Source organism: Phalacrocorax aristotelis, chromosome 8 (genome assembly GCF_949628215.1).
Source record: "Phalacrocorax aristotelis chromosome 8, bGulAri2.1, whole genome shotgun sequence".
Lineage (NCBI taxonomy): Eukaryota > Metazoa > Chordata > Aves > Suliformes > Phalacrocoracidae > Phalacrocorax > Phalacrocorax aristotelis.
In genome coordinates this window covers 4021236-4044090 of record NC_134283.1, presented here as the reverse complement: position 1 = coordinate 4044090, position 22855 = coordinate 4021236, and the positions used below count along the sequence as shown (strand labels likewise).

General features: G+C 47.9%; 1 protein-coding gene across 3 annotated transcripts in view; it reads left to right on the top strand.

The window, feature by feature from the left end:
- Positions 1 to 5146: 5146 nt before the first annotated feature.
- The window catches only part of CRISPLD2 (cysteine rich secretory protein LCCL domain containing 2), a 31588-nt gene continuing 13879 nt past the window's right edge, over positions 5147 to 22855 (top strand). The window contains exons 1-9 of one of the 3 annotated variants that reach the window (XM_075101247.1): positions 5147 to 5231; positions 6136 to 6182; positions 10216 to 10535; positions 15864 to 15982; positions 18015 to 18147; positions 18273 to 18388; positions 20403 to 20503; positions 21447 to 21596; positions 22460 to 22520. In XM_075101247.1, coding sequence (XP_074957348.1) covers positions 10293 to 10535; positions 15864 to 15982; positions 18015 to 18147; positions 18273 to 18388; positions 20403 to 20503; positions 21447 to 21596; positions 22460 to 22520 — 923 coding nt within the window. In that variant the 5' untranslated portion in view covers positions 5147 to 5231; positions 6136 to 6182; positions 10216 to 10292. Of the gene's footprint in view, positions 5232 to 5808; positions 6183 to 10215; positions 10536 to 15863; positions 15983 to 18014; positions 18148 to 18272; positions 18389 to 20402; positions 20504 to 21446; positions 21597 to 22459; positions 22521 to 22855 lie in introns of those variants that run through there. The other 2 variants (XM_075101246.1, XM_075101245.1) reach the window with 2 other exon arrangements.

Here is a 22855-nt window from a genome sequence, read left to right as displayed (position 1 = left end):
CTTGATACCAGCTTCCTTGCAATTAACTTCGGTTTTGACTGGAAAAGATGGGTGGCTGGTGAGTTTGAACCCATGTTACCCCAAAATTGCAGGTAGGACCTCAGGTACGGTTCGTAGAGACAAATTGGACTCTTAACGGTGAGGGATTTCCTAGTGAAAAGCCTTCGCAGTTTACCGATGTCTTCCCCAGTTGTGGATGGGTTTGTAATACAGGTGTATTTGAAATACAGGTATAATAAAATCTTATTTTGGGGGGCGGTTGCTGTTTGCAAGCAGCCCTGCAAGACCCCAAGTCCCTGCAAGACTTGGGGACGTGTGCCGAGATGAAGCTCAGCTTTTTGCCCTCTGAAGCCTTGCATTTTGTTATCTTCTGGGAAGGAAACGCTGCGTCCGTCTCAGTCTTCCCGTGAATAACGGAACGAGTCTTCTCGGTTATAGGTGACTCCCCCGCTTCAGAAATGACAGTGTTCGATCTGGAGCGACCCCCGTTCGCGATGAGCGGTTCCGAGTGGAGTCCAACACAGCCGAAATAGCTTAAAAAGGGGAAAGTGAAGAGGAGAGGAAGAATTTGAAGAGTAGGATGAGACAGAAAGAACTGGTGTACAATTAATGAGATTTTAACAGTATTTCATATAGCCGTGCTTGCGCTTCTGCTGAGGTTTGCTTAGCGTTGCTGCATATGCGATAGATTAATATTACAGTATTTAAATTACAGTTTAATCGCTTAATACAGTTTTACCTAATAGAAACTTGGTCCTAAGAACATCCTATTTGGTATTTTTTTTGCTGTTGAGATGTACGGTTCTGTGTTCCCTTGCAGCTGTGGAAGCCCCAAGGGCTTTTCCTACGTCCTGTGCGTTACCCTGTGGGGTAGGAGAATAGGAAATGAATTTATAGCAGGACTCAAGTTATGGTATATAACCTAGACCTTTCCTGTTCCTAAAAGACATGTAGAGGCGTGATAAAAATTGTCAGGATTGGAGAAGACTATCAGCAGAGTTCCTGCTGCACCGAGTCTGCATGTTCAGTTCTACATTTCACTTGACGTGAGCAGGTTACAAGTGTTATTAATTATTTTAAAGAAACGGCAATGAGTAATTGCCGGTTTAAAAAGCAAGTGTTGAAATCCTCTCTTGGTATGAAATGGGAGTTGTTCAGATGGTATTAATTTTTTTTTATTTTTTTTTCACTAAGGATATTACAAATGCACTTGTTGCTAAAATCAGTCTTTTGCAGTCTATTACTCAAAGGGAGAAAAAAGTAAAAAGTATGTGGCAAGAGTCTGATGTGAACACATAACCACAATTTTTATTTTCTATGTTAAACTCCCTTTGTTGCAAAACAAGGATTTTGCAGCCTTTTGATTATTTGCTTCGGCTGTAAGTGATTATGCAAAAGAAAAAAAAAACCACAACACCCAAAACACCCCGCCCATCACCACGACCCCCCCCGTACACCGTAACTCTGGTGGTCGTTTACTGATGTTTAACCTGGGTTTTGAGAAATGGTTTTTATAAAAGACCTAAAAGTTTTCAAAACTTGGGGTGTGCGAGTCCAAAAGGCTGTTGGAAAAACCTTGCGCCGTAAGCCAGGTCTGCGTGGGGCTTGGTTTGATGGCGTGGGGGAGAAGGGTGATCAAAGGCACAAGGTATTTGGGGGTGGGGGGAAGTCGGGTGTTTTTTAATTTAAGAAACTGGGCTGTTTTCCACAATATCGCCCCAAGACGATGACGATGCCGCTGCCGAGGCGGGCTGGGCCGGGGACGTGCTGCAGCAGAGGGCAGTGGCGGCACGCGCGAGTTGCATGGTGTTACGGCTCCGGAGCTGCTGCCCGGACTTCAGAGAGCTCCCGGGCTGCCGGCAAGGGCTTCGTCCGCACAAACGTACTCTAAATCTCCCCTGTTTTGACCAGGAACGAAAAGCACGCCTGTGACACGCAGTGGCTGTTCCCACGTTGTTCGGGGATTCGTGCGACTCTGGGTGTTTATTCCAGGCTATTTCGAATGACCCAAAGGAATTTGGAAAGAGTTTCTGTTAGTAAATAACCAGATGTAACGGCTGCGAAGCTTGTGATTGCGAGTCGCCATCTCCCTTTGGGGTGACATCTCTAAAAACCACTGTTGGGTTAATATTTCTGAACCGTTTCGGTCTGCGGCTCTGTACCGGCTACTTTGCTCTTAAAAGCGCGTTTCAGCATCTCTCGCTGCAGATGTAATGAGGAGATGTGGTGAGCTGCCATAACAAGGCGAGGGGGTTTGTAGTTTCCAGCTGGCGTTTCGCTTGTGCTTAGCGTGGTCAGCAGTGCCTCCGACATTCAGCAGTTAATACCTGAAATTGCTGTTTGTGTGCCTATTTACCTCGTCTTACTGACCTCATTTTTTTTTTATACCTGGGCACTGAAAAAACAGCAGAGGCTTTGGGGAAGTTTTGTGGGGGAGTTTCTTGTTTTTTTTTCTTGCATATCATCAGCAGATTAAACATTGGGGGAAATGTTCTTAATTATGAGAAGGAGGAAAAGAAGCCGCAGATGAACCTGGGTGGTCACGGTCCAGGCTGCCCCAAAACAGTAGAGCAGCGAGAGAGAATAAATAGAGGGTCACAGTGCCAAATATTAGTGGTGTTTGGAAGTGAATCTGTAAATGCCTGGCTTTTGCTCCGGTGATTGGCGATCCCCACGCTATTAATTCATCTGCTGGAGCAGCCTCCGTGTAATGGTCGAGAGAGCGGGGCGTCTTCATCTCGTCCCTGCAGGAGGGCAGGACGGGTGAGCGGGGGTTCCTTGGCCACCTCTATCCCACCGCATCATCCTCCAGTAGAGACAAAGCCCAGCTGGGAGGGGAAATACAAGGAGGCAGCGAAGCTGAGGATGCGATTCTCCCAAACGTGAGCGTGGCTGAGCCCGTCGGGAGTAGCTCAGGGGCTGCTGGTCTTCTCTGTTACACTCTCACCGTGCATGAATACAGCCAAGTTTCTGCGTGTTTCCTATTGCCACCGGCTTTGCTTCATCCCCGTTATTCCCCTTGTACTCCCTCTGTTCCGGAGCGGGAGTCAAAACCAGGCGGTAACAGGAGTTGGCGCTACGGCTTTGAGCCTCTCGCCCCGTTCCTCGCTCTGCCCTTCACCAACGTTCGGCGCTGTCGCTACGGAGCGACTACTTGAGTAGGAAATGAAGGGGAATTTAGTTGAAGCTGAAAATCAAGACGTGCTGTCTGCGTGTTCAATTAGGAGGCCATAGTGAAAGCTGTGTTTCTTCCCATTCATTGGCTATTACATTAAAAGCCTTCTCTCCTAATATATACTTATATATGCAGCCTGCTTTATGTGGCTTTTACCACATATGAAATGGAGACGTTATAATCAAGGCGGTAATAGCGCTGAATGATTAAAACTAAGTTCTGATTGTTTTGGCTTTGGTCAAATGTATGACCTGAAACTGCTGACTCAGGACAAATTGAGGTGCATAAAAAGCCTCGTTCCGGGCCGTGCTCATCCCTAAGCGCGGCCGTGCACCGTGAACGACTGGCGCAGTGAAACTGTACCAGTGTATATTAAAAAAGAAATTAAAAAATAAAATCTTTGTAAAGCGGCGGGGTTGATGGAGAAGTCAGACAGCCCAAACCGTCCCACAGGGATTTATTTCCCATAGGAACATCTGCGGAGATTACAAAATACTGAATTGCTCGGAGTGCTGGTCATCATTTGTATGAGGATATTTGGGATTTTAAAATGAGTTAATTCAACTTTCTGGTAATTGGAGTGAACAGCACTTTGAGGGCCATGACTCAGGGCTGTGGAGCTGCGTGGTTTCGGGGTGGCAGCCTGTGTGGGAGCCCGATGGTTCATTGCTGTTGGCCCTCGTTACTCAGGGAAATTAGGAAACCAGGGGCTGCTGCAGCATCTTTCAGCTGATGAAATAAACCTTCTGCAAATAGAGCAGAGTCATTGATCCGGAGTGAATCAGAGGAGCAAGGGGGAGGGCGGGGGGAAGAGGAGCATACAGTGATTTTAAAGTAAAGCAGTGCAGAGCCTCCTGTCAACCCAGGTCTGAGTGGTCTTCGAATCGCCCGCGTCGGTGGCAGCATCGGAGCCTTTTTGGGAGCGAGCTGCCCAAATGACACTGAATCGCTCTTAGCAAGGGAGAATTGCCAGGTCCAAACGCTGGACCATATGTTGTCGGTTCACATACACAGTTTGCTTTGAAGTAAATAGAAACTTTTTGTAAATACAGCTGGGAGAACGTGGCCAGTGGGGAAGAGCAGCCAGAAAGGGTGTCGTGGCCATACCGGGCTGCAGGACTGGGACTGACTGGTGAGGACGGGCTCCCCCACGTCCCAGCTACGACTCAGTTAAAAAGACGCAGACCAGAAATGGTGCTGAAGATACACCCCAGGTGATGAGGATCTGCTGCTTCTTGAAAAATTCTCAGGAAAATGGTGAAAGAGATTAAATCAGCAGAGATATCTTGGAGCTGACTTCAGAGGGCTTGTCGTCTTTGCTCAGTGGAGTTGCTCTATCAGCTGCCAATATTTGCTGCTCTGCTCACGCGCTGTTGAACAAATTTGATAAATGTCATTCTGCTTTTTGAGCGCTGCTGGGGTTTAAACAAGCTGCTCAGCTGCTGAGTATCTTGTAATCTCCCTTCTTGTAAACAGTAAGTAACAGCGGTTGGTGGTTTTCTCAAAGAAATAAATATTGACTGTTTAGAAGAATGGAAGGACTTTTTTTTTCCCCCAGGGAGTTTGGAGAGAGGACTAGACAGTGGATTTGGAAAAAAATCGTAGCTGCTTTGCTTGGATATGCCAAAGCCAGGAGATGGGTGCTTCTGTACTGGGCTGTTGCTGGTGCCCTCTCTGCAGGGGAGCACCCTGGGCTGGGGCTGGGTCATCCTGGGTACGTGCCAGGAGACGTGCTGAGCCAGCATCGCTGCCGGATGGGGACCCCAAGGAGCTCCCATGGGTGGTGATGCCCAGACCTGCTCATCCGGGCACTCGGCACCGCAGCGGAGGTGCTGTAATACCCTCGTGTTGCTGCTTGAGGTACCTGTTTGTTTTTTGCTCTTTGTTTATGTAATAAAAGGAAGGAACTTTCAGCTTGTCTTTTGCTCAATCATTTCCTTCCAAAGTGAATGAAATCGCGTTTCAGCAGTTGTACATAGAATTGCAAGCGCAGGCACGGAGTTTGATGCCAAGTCAGTGTTGGGGCTCTTTGGGCATCAGCTGCGCAGCACAAGAGGTGAGATGTTCCACTAACTTTTTATTTTCCTTATTCTCTGTAACTCTCACTGTCGCGCTGGAGCACCAGGGCTGAACCGTGGGGGTGTGTGGGGAATGTCAGCTTTGTGAACAGACCGCAGAGGGTGAGAAATCCCCCGTTTCCCGGCCGAACACCCAGCTCTGGGAAAAAAGGGGACTGCCATAGGGTGTGCCCGGCGCTGGACCCAGCTCAGCCCCGCTGCCAGACCTGGGGACCCCGCAGCTCCGGCAGAGCTGTCTCAGCCCTGGAGCACCAGGACACGCTGTGGGATTTCCCGTGGGGAGTGGGAAGTAAGACAGCTGGCTTTAGTCCCTCGAAAAAAACATTTTCTTGAATTCCCCCTTCCTCCCTCATCACCGGAGCCCCTCACCGAGGTGTCGCGGCCCCCCTTGGTGGCAGGGAGGATGCTCCCATGCCCCCAGGAACCCACCGGGCTGCGAGCTCTGCCTGAAAGCAAACTGCAGGCGAAAGCAAAGCCTTTTATATCATCATCTGGCTGCACTCCTCCTCCTCCTCTCCCCCTCCCTGGGTGTTGTGTTACAGCCTTTGGGAGGATGGTCCTAATTTGCTGCGCCCCAATGACTATCTCCAAACTGCTGAGGTCCCAAGTGACACCCCTCTGCTCCTTGCTCCTGCCTCCTTTTCGTGGTTTCCCCCCCCCTTTTCATTATTACTACAGGCCTGCTGCCAAACAGGATGATCCAGGGTTGTCCTCTTTGCCTGGAGAGCATAAATACCACTGGGGAGCTCTGTGAGACTGCAGTTGGTACGAGCTGCTGAGCCGAGACCTTGCATTCCTCGCACCTCCTAAGGCTTATTTCACCCTTTCCCCCTTCCTCCTAGTTGAAATATTTCAGATATATAATTTATTTTTCACAAGCAGGCTTGGAGGAGCTACGATTTCCTGGGGACTTGGAAGTACCTGGCGAGGTAAGCGTAAGCTTCGGTCCCTGCTTCTGAAACGTGGTTTTGGGGGGTGGGGGCATGTGCGAGAAATGTCTCTGTTTAAGTAGGCACGATTTTAGTAACTTCTCCAGAAAGTTGCCTGTCTGGTATAAAAGAGCACAATACTGTCTGAGCTTCCCTTATGTATGCTTTGCAGAGGTTAATGCAAGATTAATAAACACTAATCTTGAATGAATGGGAGGAGTTTGCAAGTACAGGCGTGGATTTCTATACAAATAGAAAATATCTAAGGGATGCTGTAGCGGTCTCTAAGAGCTGGCAACCCATGGGCACCTCTAGTCTGTTCCAGGAAGCCTGTGCTTATGCAGCTCTGCTCTCAAGCCCTGTCTAAGAGGAATTTCACGGTGTCGCCACATGTTGTGTCTGTTACCAGTGGGTTTTCCATGTGGTTTTGGGTAGAAACTCACCCACTTCAGTTCTGTGGGAGTGGATTGTAATGGAAGAACCAGATGTTGTGGCCTTGAAGATGCTGAATGCTCAGTGTGTTCCTTGCAGCCAGTGTTATGTCCTGTGTCAAGGGATTTGTCATCCTGCTTTTCTTTTGAAGCCAGCATAATTCTTCAAAGCTTGAAATGTGTGCTTCTCGGTTAAACAGATGACCGGGGGTTTAATGCATTAAGTATGTTGTGGCTTTATCACTGGATTTCTTTACACAGGTTAAAAGCTGATCCCAGGCTAAGTTTCTTCTGCTTTGCTGGTTTAGGTGCTTTGCTGGTGTCCCCCACTCTTTCATTTTTCCCGCCTCGTCAGCTTGTTCCATGTATAACTCTGCAGGTCCTGGGATGTTTTAGCTGCAAATGTCATCCCTAACCAAGAAGTGGACACCCACTCGTATACTTTACCAGGGAGGCAGTTAAAGATCAATAGCCTTAAGGAATAAGGTGAAGTGAGGACATAATGAATTACAGAAGCCAGCCTGCATGCGGCTTTAGCAGGCAGCGCTGCAAGCCAGGCTTCAAACGCTACCAACTCTTCTGCTTTCTGTGAAATGCAGACACCATCCATTAGCTGGGGAAATAGCTTTCTAAAAATAACCTTTTCCAAAGTCCGGTGCTGCTTTTTAGCTTCCTCAGACCCCAGAAGAAGGCCTCCTCTTTGTCCCCAGTTTGGACAGGCTTTACAGCACATTAAGGAGTCTGTTTCTGCTGACTCACTCGTTTCTGATTGCTCCCAGATGTTTACCTGGCACCAGTATCAAGGGCCTGATGTGTTTCAGGAGCGGCTGTGCTAATGCCCCTCTTGAATCCTTGAAAACAACAGCAGAGACTTCCTCAGCTGACTGTCAGATGATAATTTTTTCTGAATAATGTCAAATCCCAGCTCAAAGGCAGTATGATTTCGGTCTTCCCCGATGAGGAGTCCCTGATGCAGCCCGGAGGCGTTGCCCCAGCTCTGCAGGGCACCTGGGCTGGCTGAGCCTTAACACGTCCGAGCGTTTCGCTGCGCCTGGGCACGAGGATGTTGCGAGGCAAACGTATAGACATCTGAAATCGATGAGGGGTTTCTGATGCGTGAGCACCTATCTGCTGCTTTTAATTTATCTGGCCAGGGAGCTCATTGCTCCCTGTCCCTCTCTGGTCACTTCATCCTTCTTTTCGATGCTTAGTGCTCTCCACCTCGAGCCAAAGCAGAGTGGGGGGAACCTGCACACCTCAAGTGAAAAAGAAGATAGTGCCAAATTGACCTAATTTTAGAGATGTGCTAGTATCCCTTTGCTCGCAAATGGGATACAGGGAAGAACATCCCGAGGAATAATGCACCATCTGTTGCAAGGTTTTGGCTGGGGCACGAAACCAGACGCGCTGGCTTCGTTGCGTAGCCGTGAGCAGGGCAGCTCCTCTGGGCTTTCAGATGTTACAGCTGATTTTTTTCAAGCTGCCCTTTCTGTAAGTTCAGTGTTTGCCTTAAATGGGTGGTGGATACGGGCTCCTATTTAGCAAAGGGCACCCGGCCAAATGACGGGGTACAACTGCAGCGTATATTAGCTGTCTGTTCCTGCCTGCTCTACCTACAGGGCAAGCTGCAGTTAAAATTGCTTGTGCTAAATGGCCACATTGTAAACGGCTGTGGCAGAGCATCTATTTTTAAACTCTTCGGGAAGTGCCTCAAAGTAGGAATTGTTCCCTGAATTTGGGTCAGACAGTCTACAAAAGCAACAGCTCGTTTTGCTTTCCCTACCCTTCTGTAGCTGGGTTAGAAGGTTGGGCTGCTGCTTGGCGCGGGGGGAGCAAATGCCAACAAAGGGCTGCGAAGAGGATGAGGTTAAAGCGATATTTGTCCCAGTGCCACCGAACGTCCTGTCTTTCAGGTGTGCCTGGAGCTGGGGACAAGGCGAGTGTGCTCGACTTGCTCTGCAGAGCAGGAAATAATGAGAAGCCATTACCTAAACTGAGCAAATTCTATTCCTGCATTGTTCTACCAAGGCGAAGGCTTAATGCTCTGCCTGGAGAGAGGCTGAGGGCAGCTGGTTTTCATCTGCCTTAATACAGTACAAGTAAGAAGCCTCAAAAAGGGACTTTGTTTCTTTTGTGTAGACAGCCAACGTATTTTCAGCGTTTCTCAACGGCCTCAGAGTTTTTTGGGGGTCCCCACCCATGCACAGTACCTTGTGCTTGCCACTGTCCTCTGCCGATGCTGTTGTGCTGGGTGTGGGGAACAGGGGTTTGGGACTTCATGCACAAGCGTAGCTTTTCCAGCTGGAAGGCGCTTCCCTGCCTTGGATGGTTTCCAACTCATCCGGACCCAGTATGTCCAAATCCCGTGTCGCTGGGCTGAAACTTCTCGAAGAATTCCTTCTAATCTGGGGTTTATTTCCTGACGCTGCGTAAGAATGCTTTCAGCATGTCTTTTAACCGTGCTGACAAAACTAGGTCCTCACCTAGCATTGAAGATGGGGATGGGGAAGCTTTCTCCCAAAATTTAGCCTCAAGGAGAGAGTATGCTGTGCTTGCACCACCCGTACGGATGTTAATTGCCCCCGACGGATAGATTCTGCTCTGGTGGCTCTTGGATCCCACCTAAAGAGCACTAGGTGCTGCAGAGCCATGCAGCAGCACATATTTCCTTTCCTGAACAGCTCATGGTCTAAATAAAACCAGCCAAGACACACAAGTCTCATTAGACAGGGAAGTTGGGGTGGGGGGAGAGGAAGGGAGGAGGGGTTTGGAAATGGCAGGTGGAATGGGAGCACCATGGAGCAAGGGAGGGGATGGGGATTAAATGAAGCCGTTCAAACCCCTTAAAGACCAAACTGAGACCATCTCTCCAAGCCCTTGGTGCTGATGGCGACCGAGCATGCGTGGGAACACCTAATCTTCTGGCGGGGGGAGGGCGAGAGCTCTGGCTCCTCTCCCAGTCTGCCATAATTCATATCGCTGGCCACCCTCCCGCCCGCCGTAAAGCGATGCGTCAGTGAGAACACCTCGGTGCGTCATTCGCCAGCAGGGATTTTGGTTGTTCGACGTTACGGTGACATTTCACATAAACAGCCGCTTTCACGGGGTCTGGCAGCTGCTCTGCTGGAGTCTATTGGCAGAGCGGGGCCTCCGAAATAGCTCTTGCTGATGTCTGACCTCTGCAATCTGGCTCGCTGGGAATTCTACTTTCCCTTTTATTCATATCCCTTCTCTACTGTAATGGCTGGTCTTTGGGCGAAGAGCTTCAAATGTCTCCCTTTCCCGCCTGTGAAGGGATGGAGCTGGGATTATTCAGAGCTGCTGGGCGCTGCTAGGCGACACCTGCACCCCTGGCATCTTTGGTGGAGAAGGCATTCACCGCCATGCCCGAGTGCTGCCTGGCTAATGCTCGCTCCCAGTACAACTTACGGTGGTGGCGTTGGGGTCTTCCTGTCACTGCGGTGAATGATAATTGCTTAGAGTGTCGGCATCACCCTTTTTCAAGTAAAAAATCTGGGTTGTGTGGCTTCCTCAGCATGGGCCATATGTACTGAGAGCTTCTCTGGCACTGCTCTGACTGTCTGCTTCTCCCCAAAATCCAGGCTGAGCCACAGGAGTCTCTGCAAGAAAACCTACAGTCATCTTCGTCTCCGCTTCTGCTGGCTGGAGAGGAGGAGGCATGAATCCTGTCCTGCCTTGGATCCTCCCTCTTGGATGTGTACTGCTCCTGACAAAGGCAGCCGAATGCTTTATCTTGCCCAACTCAAGTCACCTGGAGAGCATTTTGAGTAAATATCAGGATGGGGAAACTCACTCCAGATCCAAGAGAGCTATTTTATTCTCAGACAGACAGGAGATACTGATGCTGCACAATAAACTGAGAGGTCAGGTGTACCCAGTGGCCTCTAATATGGAATACATGGTGAGTCTAGATCCTGATACCTAACTGTAGTATTACTTTATTATTTTATTTTATTGTAATTTTCCTTATGGTGCAAGAGGTGTAGCAAATTTCCTCTGAAGTAAGATTTTCTCAAGAGGTTTCCTGGAGCAGTTTCATGCTGGAGAGAATGATGGTTTAGATCATTGGACTGTTTTGGTTGGAAAGGGCCACTAATGGGTCATCGAGTCCATCCGCTGCATAGTTTCAGGACTGGTTCCATTATTCATAAAGTAGCATCTGGCCCAGCCCTGGACGCATCTCCAGTGATGGCAATTCCACAGCCTGCCTCAGCAGGTTCTTCCATTACCTTAATGTCATAAAAACATCACATTTTCCCTAGTGTTTAAACCCACGTTCTTGCTGTGGAAGCTTTCAGACCATTTTGACTGGTGTTTCGGGACACCACGGTCTGCTCAGAGGAACCTCGGATGGTCTTTGGATTGCCATCAGCTACTGCCCAAAGCTGGAGGTAGCATCTGCCCTTCTGCCATGCGCTGATCACCAGAGATTATCGGTGTGAGCCAAGCATCCGTAAACAAACCTGCTGGGAATCTGCTCAGTGCCTTGGAGAAACAGGGCTTGAGAAACATGGCTCCATCTGCAAAGAGTTTCAATGGCTGGAAAGACTTTGGGAGTTCACGGGTGGATGGGCCAGTGCAATTGGCTTTTCCTAGTTCAAGAAACCAAAGTAAAAGTTTGGTCAATGTATTCTCCCACTTCAGAGGGAGAAGTTAAAAGTATGAGTATGAAACAGGGCTTTGCCATCAACAATTCAGATGAATAGGTTTTTTTCACCTGATGCCAGAGACCCTACTTTGAGCTATTTTTGACAGGCCATCAAAATATTGTGGGGCCAGAAAATGATGTAGGCAAATAATTTTTGTGTGCGCGTGTGCCTTTTCCCACTGTGCAAATATCGTTATGTCCGAAACTAGCCTGACTTCAACTATGTGCTCCTGATGACAGATTAAATGATTAATGATTTGTTAAGACCGTGTTTAAAAGGGTAAAAGAAATAGCACACTAAATGTAATACAAAATTGTTTGCCAGCTGTGCTGAAATGAGCGCTGCAAATGGAAAACCCTGCCTTTTGTGACTGCAGGGAAGAGAAAAAGAGAAAGGAGAGCAGAGGACAGTAGGGAAGGTCACCTGTCCGTCAGCTGGTCCTTGTTAGCATTCACACCGCTGGTCTTTCGTCCCGCTTTTGTCAGAAATCGCACGCCTTCCTAAGAACCGGTGCTTTGTATCTCTCCCAGCGGGCTCTCACGCTATCCTGCAGGCTGCCGGCAAGGTACTGCCGGAGAAGAGGTGACTTGGTTAATTTCCAGAAAGTAAACACAAAGCATGAGGAAGCCAAATGTGTTTTGGTTGGCTCTGAGGATCTGAGAGGGCGGCTGTTGCGGACTGTCCACGGGCCGACCGCTGTTTACGCTTGCAGCGTGGTTACGCTTTTATGTTTGCCTTTGCTCAGTGTGCTTTTCTAGTGGTTTTTATGGGCGATTGAGGGTAAATGAAAGGGCCTTATATGCTGTGAAGAAAGAAGCTGAGTATGAGATGGTGCTACTTGGACAGGCTATAATCAGCCTTTCATGTATTCGTGTTTACCCAACATTACTTGGAAATGCTGGCTATATTCTGAACGTGAATTTCACTTTAATCCTTTGTTCTGCATAGGACATTTCTCATTTGGACTCGTTTAAGAGGATGGTCTGTCTTCAGTACCGTAGATAAACTTTCCTCTCTTCCTTTGATGCCTGTGTGGTGCATCACAGGTGACGTGTGGTGCTAATTTGTGGATAAGTAGGTAGAACTTGTTCTTGCCCATCAACCTCCAAACACTGCCTTGTGAAAGTCCTTTCTCCTAGCTCCGTATCTGACTTATCTAAAAGCGGCAAGGGGAGCTAATGTATTCCAGGAAAGGGACACATTTATCTACCACAGGATGAACTTTAGCCAGTGGAGGCTGTTAATAAGAAAGCAACAACACAGTGAGTCCCATGACTTATCTGGAGATCAAAAGAATTATATATATATGTATGTGGGATAAAGGTGACGTGGACTGAAGAAAAGAAGGAAGAAACAGTTCTGCTGCTGGGTTTGTATAATTAATTGAAAGCTAGCACAAGTATTCAGTGTTAATGGAAAATGAGTGAGCAGTGTACGTCTTCCTAAGTTGGTCAAACACAGCATTACCTTGACGCCTATAACAGCTTTACGATTGACACTTCCACTGTGTGTTTGGGACTCTATAACAGCGGTCACAGCAGTGGATGGGTGCCAGGACCAAAATACACGCCTCGTTAATGAACTCAGAGTAAAAAGGACGTAATAGTTCCTAAGACATCTTGACCTTTTAAGATGGCTTAGTCAGATGGTTTTCAGCAGTCATGAAAGGCAGAAATCTTTCCTCTTGCGGAGACCTGAAAGACAGCTGGATAAAACGAAATTGTTCTCAGTACAGATTGCTGGAAGGAAAATAGTTTGCTTTCCTGTATAGGGTATCCATCCTTCCTCTAAACTGTAGGGTGGTGACTTTCCTTGTCCAGACAGGATAGTATTTCTGTGTGGGTTAGCAAAGCATGTCCAAGCTTCTGCCAGGACCTGTCAGTCCTGGACTGTCACACCACTTTTTTAAAAGTAAATTGTCAGTATTGCAGAAGGTCTAAGCTGGGGAGAAAGAAGAGTGAGTAACCGGATCACTGCAACTCATGTGTCCAGGGCTAGGTTTACAAACCAGTTAGGCTGAGTAAATGGACTCTTTGTGGAGTAAGTTCTTATTAAATCTGAACCTACAAAGTGTAGTACAGTGTGTGTATGCCGTGCATGTATCTAACATGTACGGTGAATACTGTGCTTTGAAAGGCCATTACAAATTTGCAGGAGTAAAAAAGAAAGTCCGTGTGCTAAATCACTTGGAATCGCACATAACCGAAGGCTTCTCAGTCTCTGCTTGAGAGGGAAACTGAGCATAGACGTACACTGCCCCTCTGGCTTCAGCAGTCTTCCTAGATACTGCTTTGAATATTGGCATAAAGACTTGTTGCAAGCACAGCTGGGAAAGTCTGAAATCTCATTTTTTGGATATGTTTATTGGTCTGAAATAATTCTAGCCTCCTGACCGCATTCACGTCTGAGAAGCAAGAGGCAAATAACTGCTCTAATTTAAATGGGATGGCTTTGTAATCTGATGCCCGCAGAAATGAGCTTGTCTACTCATCAAGCACAAAGCCATGTAAAGACATAGCTCATTCCCAATTGCCTGTTGAATATCTTTTGTCCAAGTTCATTTATTTTGTCCGTAGGCATCAAAGGAAGATGCAATGCATATGTTCACATCAATTTCCATTTAATGGCCTATTGCTTATAACATCTCTGCATTAAATTAAGAGATTTGGAATGCCTCTGCCTTTGAGGCTGCAGGGAATCGTGCTCTGCTAGAAAGCCTGAAGTACTAGCAGCGCATAACGTCTTGGGAGAGCTTCTGTGGCTTATGTGTTGGATGGGAAGGTGAATTGTGGCTGGTCATTGCCTGGTGCAGAAAGTGGGAGACCACAAGAAGTTGTGTGTCTAGGCACAATTGCAATATTCTGCCTGAACAGAGGTTTGGAAACGTGTGTGGTGGGTCAGATCCCATATACCTTCAAGGAGCTGGAGGGCTGAGACGGAAAATGGTTTCATTCCCTCTGTCAGAGTTGTGTCTGCACGGGGTTTTGCAGGCTGACATGAATTTTCTCGGCCACCGGTCAGTTCAAAGCCAAGCTGATGAGGTCAGAGCAGCTCTGGGATGTTGTTGGAATTCGGGTTGCTGAGCATGCTTAATGATAAGCTGTTCTCGGAGGTCTGGGCTGTTAGCTCAGTTAGATGAGCTCATGTTTGCCTTACGAAGATAGTGTAGACACACCAAGTTCCAGGAGACACTGCATTTTCCTGTCGTCTTAGCCAGGGACATGCGGTCCCTCCCCATCCCAGTTATAACTGCCCGAGACTGTGCTCAGCTACTTACTCGAAATGAGCACTTGATGTTTTTTTAAATGGGTCTGAGAGCCTAAATGCCCTCCAGTCCTCCAAACAGGCTCTGACAGGTCCTTTGATATGTTTGAGATCAGAAGTTGCTTTTCTTCTGGAGAAGACAGGACTTGGAAAGACCAGCTGGTTGTGATGGTAAATGTCCAAAGAGGACATAATCTTGAGCTGGCACGTGAATGGGCTGGAGACGCATTACAAAACCTCTCTTCTCTTTGGTTTTATTTGTAGGAATGTGCGGTAATATTTTAATCCCAATGAATTATCCTCTAAGGACTGTTCTGAATAGACCAGCTGTCAGTAATTACACAATGAATTCAGGGCACTGTCTACTGGGTCCAGCAATTCTGGCCTTTAAAACAAATACACCTCCTGGGCAGCGGAGCCAATGAAGCCTGCTTTCCTATTTACCTTTGTAACATGTTTGAGCTCTCGTTTGGCTTACAGCTGGGTGATATTCAATGAGGACTGGTCTCACACCAATGTCCTTCCCTCAGCAGGAACATTGATGGGGTTTGTCACTTCTAACCTGATGCCTGTGTCAGTGAGAGTGATATTAGCTCAACAGCTCTGCGACTTTGCCACCTCTGTTAAATTTGGCTGGATCCATCTGCGGGCTCAGCCGTTAGTCTGGAAGGAGAAGGGGAGATGGGACTGGGAGGCTCAGACCCGCACGCCTTGCTCAGGCTGTTGGGCCAAAAGTCTCCACCTGTGTCGGTAGTGAAGGGCAGGAGCACATCCACTGTTGGAGTGCCCCTTGACGGGAAAGCCAGGAAATGTCCTGGTAGTAAGGGCATGGATGGAAAATCATGCTGCAGCTACGTCAGAGCACTGACCGGGTGTTAGAAGTTTTGCAGATCTCAGAAATAGTTGTCACAAGGAAGCACTGCGATCTCTGTCCTTGATTTTTTGGGTTTTTTTTGTAAAACAGATTAGAAAAACACCTGCAAAGAAAGTTTTGTGTTTTAGGGTGGATAGTCTAGATGGGTTCTTCAGGTCTTACCGCATCTGTTTTCTACAAAGTATCTCCTAAGCAGCATGACACCAAGCAGGAAAAATAATAGACCCTCTAATGCCCTGCATTTCCATGGCAGGGGGACATCCCGAGAAACTTGCTTTTAGGTCAGGGCACGTCATTAAAATGTGCTGGCATCACAAGGACAGACACCAGGGGTGAGCTGTAATTTAGTCCCTCTCCTCTAATTGCTGTTGGTTGAGTCTCTTGATCTACTAAGCCTGAGATGACAGATTGACCTGTTCTTTTCTCTCCCCACACCCTGCAGACCTGGGATGATGAGCTGGAAAGATCAGCCCATGCTTGGGCTCAGGAGTGCATCTGGGACCATGGGCCTAGTGCCCTCATCAGGTCAATTGGACAGAACTTGGCGGTTCACTGGGGCAGGTAAGAGTCGGGGTGCTACAGGTTCATTGCAGAGAGCAATTGATGGATCCCCCTTTAGAGCCAGTTGGAAAGATTTGCCGTGTTGATGCTTAGTAGAGCACTGGGAAGACAGGAGAAAAGGTGAGGATCACTAACTGGTATTGCTGCAGTGAAACGGTTACAGCGATAACATCTTCAGCTGACTGTTCCCAGCAAACCGACGTTAATGTGGGTGACTCCAATCAGCTGTATCTCCGGGTACTGCAGCTGTAGTGAGCATGAGGCCACCCTTACTCCTTAAGGAGAACAGCTACAGAAGCCATAACCCTTGCTCTGCTGTTTTGGGGGGCTCTGGCACCATGCTGAGAACCACCTGAAAGCTGAAGTTTCTGAGGAGCAATGTCTGGACTCAGCTGCGATTTCAGAATTCATTGCTGTAAACTTTTCCATTATTTCTTGCTGCATTTCCCATAAATATTTATCCAGCTCCTAATTTATCTTTACTGAAACCAATCTGTGGATTTTTTTTTTTTAATTATTTTTCACTTCCTGGGGAAGGTTTTTAACCCAGAGTTGTTAGAAAAGCTGAAGTTAGGCTTCCAAATGGATTTGCCTCTCCGTCTAAGGGTGAAATTTGTTTACTGGTAAGCCCCTGTCATTAAGCCTGATATAGGTTAAGCTTGCTTTGTACATGCTTAGGAGCCCTAATGAGTGGAAATACAGTTATGCTTGTTGTAAATCAGGTAGAAGTTGGTCGAAAGCAATGGAAATTTGCTGGTGTGAAATTGGCCCGATACAAAAATCGGGCCAGTTTTTGTTGGCAGAGTTAAATAATGATTGGAAAGTAGAGTGGTTAATCCATTGGAAACAAAGTTGAAAGATCGGGCTGTTCTTGGCTCTCCTACAAGCCTTCGAGATGGCCATGGGTTACTGATGGAGGTAGATCCGATCTCCCTCCCTTTGCAGTCACTGAGAGGAAAAAGAAATCAGATTTATCTCAGTTTTTTCAGGAATGGGCCATAACTTGATTGCCTCAATTTCCTCTCCGGTAAAATAGGATTCGGAAAGTATTCACTCAATGACATCATGAGATTAACGTTTTTAAAATACTTCTAATGACTGACTTTTAATGAAGAGTTGGCTGAAAGAACAAACTCCAGTTGGTAATGATATCATTTGTATTTCTGGCCGCTTGCTTCGTGTGAGCTGTTGAAAGCAATAAAAAGTCGTGGGTTTGAAGCACTGCTCGGCTCTGATACAGAATTTGCAGATTGCTCTGTTTGCTCGCTGCGTGCGTAGCGTGCAAAACGCAAGTGAGTCCCGTGGGTAGTTTTGACACCACTTGTGTTCCCCCAAACCGCCCGAGCAGCGTCGGCGCTGCCACAGACTGCAACGCCTGGTGCGTAGCTTGCACACCGTACGTGCAGCGCACGAGGGGACTCGGTGCAGAGGGGGATTGCTGCAGTAGAAGGTGGGGTACGTGTGCACTGCACCAACTGTTCTGCACCAGCCCTTGGTGTGATGTGAGTGTGAAAAAGCCCACTCGCTTTCAAAGGCCTTGCAGTACTAACGGCTAGCGTACTTCCAGATTTAGCAAATTGCCCGGTGGTAAAATAGGTACACGATGGCTTTTGGTTGAAGATGTTTGGCAAACCTTAACTTCTGTTTACTTTCAAAATACAACTTTCCGCCAAACTAGAAGTTTTTTGTAGTTGTGCGGAAAAGTCAGGAGGACATTTCAGGTCAGTGGCACTTGAAGAGTGTGTCAAACCTATAAATAATACAGAAAGTCAGACCGGATGGTGAATCTTAGGGAAAAAAATTGTCTTTAATGTTTTCAGTGAGGTTTTTTTTCTCTTCATTAAACCACGTTACCGGGTTCTTTAAGCAACACGTTCTCAATGAATGAAACTTCAGAAACCTTTATATAAAATTAGCAAACCTTGTATTTAAAAAATGTGAGCTTACAATATGGCAGGAGGCTCCAGGTACTTCTTGAAAACTTCTACCAGACCTTGGTGATTTCAGCTGCGACCGCTCTTTGCTCCTTCAGGTACCGGTCTCCAGCTTTCCATGTCCAGTCTTGGTACGATGAAGTTAAGGATTACACGTACCCGTACCCTCATGAGTGCAACCCGTGGTGCCCTGAGAAATGCACCGGCTCCATGTGCACGCATTACACGCAGGTAAAGGAGACGGAGGGCTTTTGCGTCTATACTCTCTGCATCCCCCCGTGTCCCAGCTGGCACTGCAGCATGTGCCCACAGAGGGGTAGTTTTGCTTATTTTCCACGACTACGTTGCACTTGCAGATAGTCTGGGCCACGACGAACAAGATTGGCTGTGCCGTGAACGTCTGCAAGCAGATGAACGTCTGGGGAGAAATCTGGGAGAACGCCGTCTACCTGGTGTGCAACTACTCGCCAAAGTAAGGCAGATGAGCTGGGCTCTCTCCAGCTTTCCTAAAACTGGCAGGTTGCTTAACTAGCCCAGGGTCTGGGGAAGAGATTTCAGGCAGTCTAGACTGGTGGTTGTGGCTTTAAATTTTCTCTTTAGACGGCAGCACAGAGCTGGTTCAAGACTTCTGAGCGTTGCCTGGAAAACTGAATGAGGGGCCGGGGCCAGGCTGGAGCTTTGATGTTCCTGCCACGGGAAGGAGGAGCAGGAGATGGCCAGGACGGAGCTGGCGTGCGCTGCCAAGCGAGGCTTGCGCTCTCCCTCCTGCTTCAAGGGTGGGAGGGGACGGGGTGGTGGTTAACGCCGCTCAGCGCTGCTCCGGCGGCCAGGTAGGCTGCCGTATCATGACACATTTTCACCCCCTCCCTGTAAAATCTACTGGTTTAAACACACCACTGCTTTGTGAAAAGCCAGCCCTGCAGCGGTCGCTGGTGGAAGCAGAGCGAGCTGGGGGCCACAGCAAGGAGCTGTGAAGAGACAAATCCCAGACCCAGCGAGCTCCCCGTGGCTTAAAAAAAAAAAAGTGAAATAGCTAAATCTTGACTGATGGCGTTAACTTGATGGTTTGATTAAATTTCAAAATGAAAATCACATTTCTTGACTACTACAGCCAGGAGAAGTGTCCTCCCTGGCAATGACAATTAATATTTTCTGCTTTAACGTTTAATAGGAGAAACAGTCCCATTCTGTCCTTGGCGATTTAAATCTTAACGGCAAAAATGAAATAGGGAAATCGCTACATACAAATGGAGTGGCTTGGAGAGCATCTGCCTTCTGGAGATCACAGGGCAGAATAACGCAGAGAAATAAGATGTGCGGATACAGAGCCGGCAGCTCATAGCACGATCCAGGCAGAGCCCTGTGGGTGGGTTGTCTAAGCCCCTCTCCCCGTTTTACCTACTGAGGATGTTGTTATGCTTCTGGTTTGGTGGGATTTAATAACCTGCTCCTCATATAGGATCGCACCGTCTCCCACGGAGCTCCCGCAGCGGTCTGGCCTATTTGCACGTCATCCATTTGGGGCTGCTGAATGGAAAAACACTCTATTTCTGCAGTTTCTGCTTAATCTTTTCTCCCTGGCATCAGCGTGCATTGTCCTCATCTAGCCTTATAGGTGGAGACAGCTGAAAGAGCAATAACCAAAGGGTTCGTAGCCATGGGCTGAAGTCCGGCTCCTTCGACCTTCTCAGCCCCTAAAGTCTGCAGAACAGAGTGCCAAAAAGGGGTTTTGTTTTTGGGTAGTTTCTTAAAGAAAGTGCAGTGCTCCATTGATTTACTTCTGTTTACATAACATCACGTTATTTCTATTGGAGTTTAATGGGAAAGCGATACTGCGTGCCGTTTATCTAAGTAAACCCCTAAAAATGTCACCTTGGAGGTGAAGTGAGGAGGAACATTTTTCTTACAAGGGGCTTTCCTGGGCTGGTTGTTTAGTCTTTGCTTAGTTGCTCTGGGCCAGGGTGAAGTTTCTACATCCTCAGAGGCAAAACTGGGGACGTGAGGATGCCAGGTTGGGTGAGGAGAAAGTGCGAAGCGCTGCTCTGTTTCCCAGATGATCTAGTGTGAGGGTCCACGTATTTCTGGTGTTTTTCTTTCTGGAAATGGTTCCGGATGGAAAATGGAGCAGCTTTTAAATGGTAGGAGCTGTGCTCCAACCTGGCCCGTGCAGCTGCCTGGGGGTGTTGCAGAAAATGGTGGGAGACTTGTGGCTCTGATGAACAAGAGAGATGAAGGCAAGCGTCGGGCAAAGGGGAGGCAGCAAGCAGGCAGCCCCTGAGCCCGCTGAGCTGTTGCTGGAGGACGACAGGCAGCACGGGGACAGAAAAATGTGGGGACAGGCCATCTTTTCCCCATTTACAGTCCCTTATCCAAGGATAAGAACAGCAGAAACACCCATTTTCCCCACTCCCTAGTGCCAGGCAGCCTCAGGGGCTTGGGGGGGCGTTTGGGTGCCTGATGGGTGTGCATTGCCCCTGTGCTTGCAGGGGCAACTGGATCGGAGAAGCCCCATACAAGACCGGCCGCCCCTGCTCCGAGTGCCCGCCGAGCTATGGAGGAGGCTGCCAGAACAACCTCTGCTACAAAGGTGCGTGGTGGGGGGTTTGGGGCACCCTCCTGGGCTGGGGAAAAGGCTGGAGGAAACTTATGCCTGGAAACTTTTAATTAGAAGCAGCTTTATGCACCTTTTAATTAGCCATCCTTAATATTTCAACATCCCAGCACGTGGTAAATCAGTGGCTGCCGCTGAAACCGAAAAGCCCTGAACTGTTTAAAATCTAGAGCTTGGATTCGGCACATTTTCCCCGGTGAAATTGAGAGCGAGTGCTTGGATGGGGGGGGGGAGCTGCTCTGAGCTTCCACGGGTTTGGCTCGGGAGCTCCAGCGGGATTTTGAGCGCTGGCAGGCTGCGGGCAGGAGCGATCCTGTCCTCGCAGGGTTTGTTTGGGAAGGGAATGTTCTCCAGCGCTTACTGGAGGCGATGTGGGTGGGCAGAGCTTGGCCGCCTGCCCCGCTCCTTCAGGGGCCGGGGACAGAGCGTTTCCCTCTCCCCACCTCGGTTTTCATGGCTACAAAATGAATATAGTGATTCGTGTTTTCTGGAGGAGAGGAGGGGATCGTGGACCGTTTTTCCTGAAAGAAATACTCAGCCCCTCTTCTTGCGTGTGCAAGCGCGTATTTGCCTTTCAGCGAATTTGTGTTTTCCTCCAGAGAGAAAGAGCTGTACGGGAAAGAAGAAATAGCATATTTTTTTTTCACTAGTTAGTGGGGATCATTTCAAGCCTTTATTATAAGGTGGTCTAAATGCCGCTTCGTGTGCAGAGGAGCAGGAGAGGAGCAGATCTCCCCTCCTGGTGCTGCACCTGCCCTGGCAATAGCCCTGCGCTGCCTTTAGCAGACATTTTTGAGTTTCCAACTATTTAAAAGCAGATCCTCGTCCAACTAAATCGCCTCTCTCAAAATGATGAACCTGTCTGACTTCCCCATCAAAGCGAACACTGTAATTATTTTTAATCCCCTCTTCTACCAAGATTACCGTTACGAAGATCCCGTCATCCCTGAGACGGATGAGATTAACGAAGTGGAGATTTCACAGGCGGCAGAGCAAAAGCCAGTGCCATTCTACCCTCCCAAAAGCAAGCCCAGCAAGCCCATGAAACCCATCCCGGACTCCTACATGAGTAAGACAGCCTCTTTCTTTTTCATTTCCTATAAGTTTTAAAGCACCTCTATGGGAAAAGGTGTGGAAAGCGATGAGGGGGCTTGGGGAAAAATATAAGTGGGAGGATGCTTGAGTGGAGGGGGAGGTAATCTGTGTGAAAACTTGCTGTTAATTATAGCAGACGTCTGCCAGAAGTGGGGAGCAAAGCTTTCAAAGGCCACTCGTGCCTTCCGCACATCAATCTGCAATGGTTATTTGTTCTTTGAAGACATCTCAAGGAACTATTGACGAACCAAAGGTCCCCAGATCAGTAATCGCTTTAGGAAATATTGGGTTTATTTCCCAGTTGAAATACCCTACACTCAGCAGTAAATCTGGGTAAACTCCTTTGCAGCATTTGGGGTTTTTTTTTTAGATTTGTTTCCTTTTTATTTCTTGCTTGGGAAGATTTCTGAAGCTATTTGTGGAGCTGGTAGTACTTCCTCAGTTGTCTTCTAATCGCTGTTAATTAAGAGAGACTTATTGCGAAAACAAGGTGAGGCAACCCAACGCATCCTTTTCAAGTTTATCTACCAGCATCTCGAGAGTCTGTAATTAAATGGAGAATGAGAGCTCTGGCTGCAGACCTCAGGCTGTAAATCAAAGCCTCTAGCTGTCAGATGTTTCTTCCTTGCTAATATTTCCAAAGAGACCTGTCTCAGGTGAACGGCTAAAGAGGCACGAACTGCTCCAGGCTGGTTGGTCTGTGATAAGATTTTTATCTCGCTGCGCCAATGACCTCCAGGAAAGACACACGGTGGTTCCTCGTCTCCGTAGCTCGAGAGCGGGCTGGGGCAGTCTCTTTCGTTTTTAAAATACTTATTTTCTTTTTTTCCTCCCCAGCACAAGCCATTACCTGTGAAACCAAGATGAGAGACAAATGCAGAGGCTCAACATGCAACAGGTAGTGTTTTATTGATACCTCTCGGGGTGCTGTGGGAAAAGGCGGCCTAAAAATTGTCCGCTTCTTGCACACATGGGATAGGCTATACTATGTACTTTTTGTGACTATCCAGGTAGATCTGTGGGTTTTTTTAGAGCCTTAATTTCTCTTAACACAAAGCCTTCAGCCAAGCCTAGCAATAAGGTGACTCAGTTTATTTTACTCAGCCATGATGCCCCACAGTTCCAGGTGTCCAAAACTGTTTAATAAAATTTGGCAGAGTCATTTTTGAACCTTTTTCAGGCATTCCACCGCTGTCCAAGCCAGACCAATAATTCATGGCTTGTCCCTTCCCA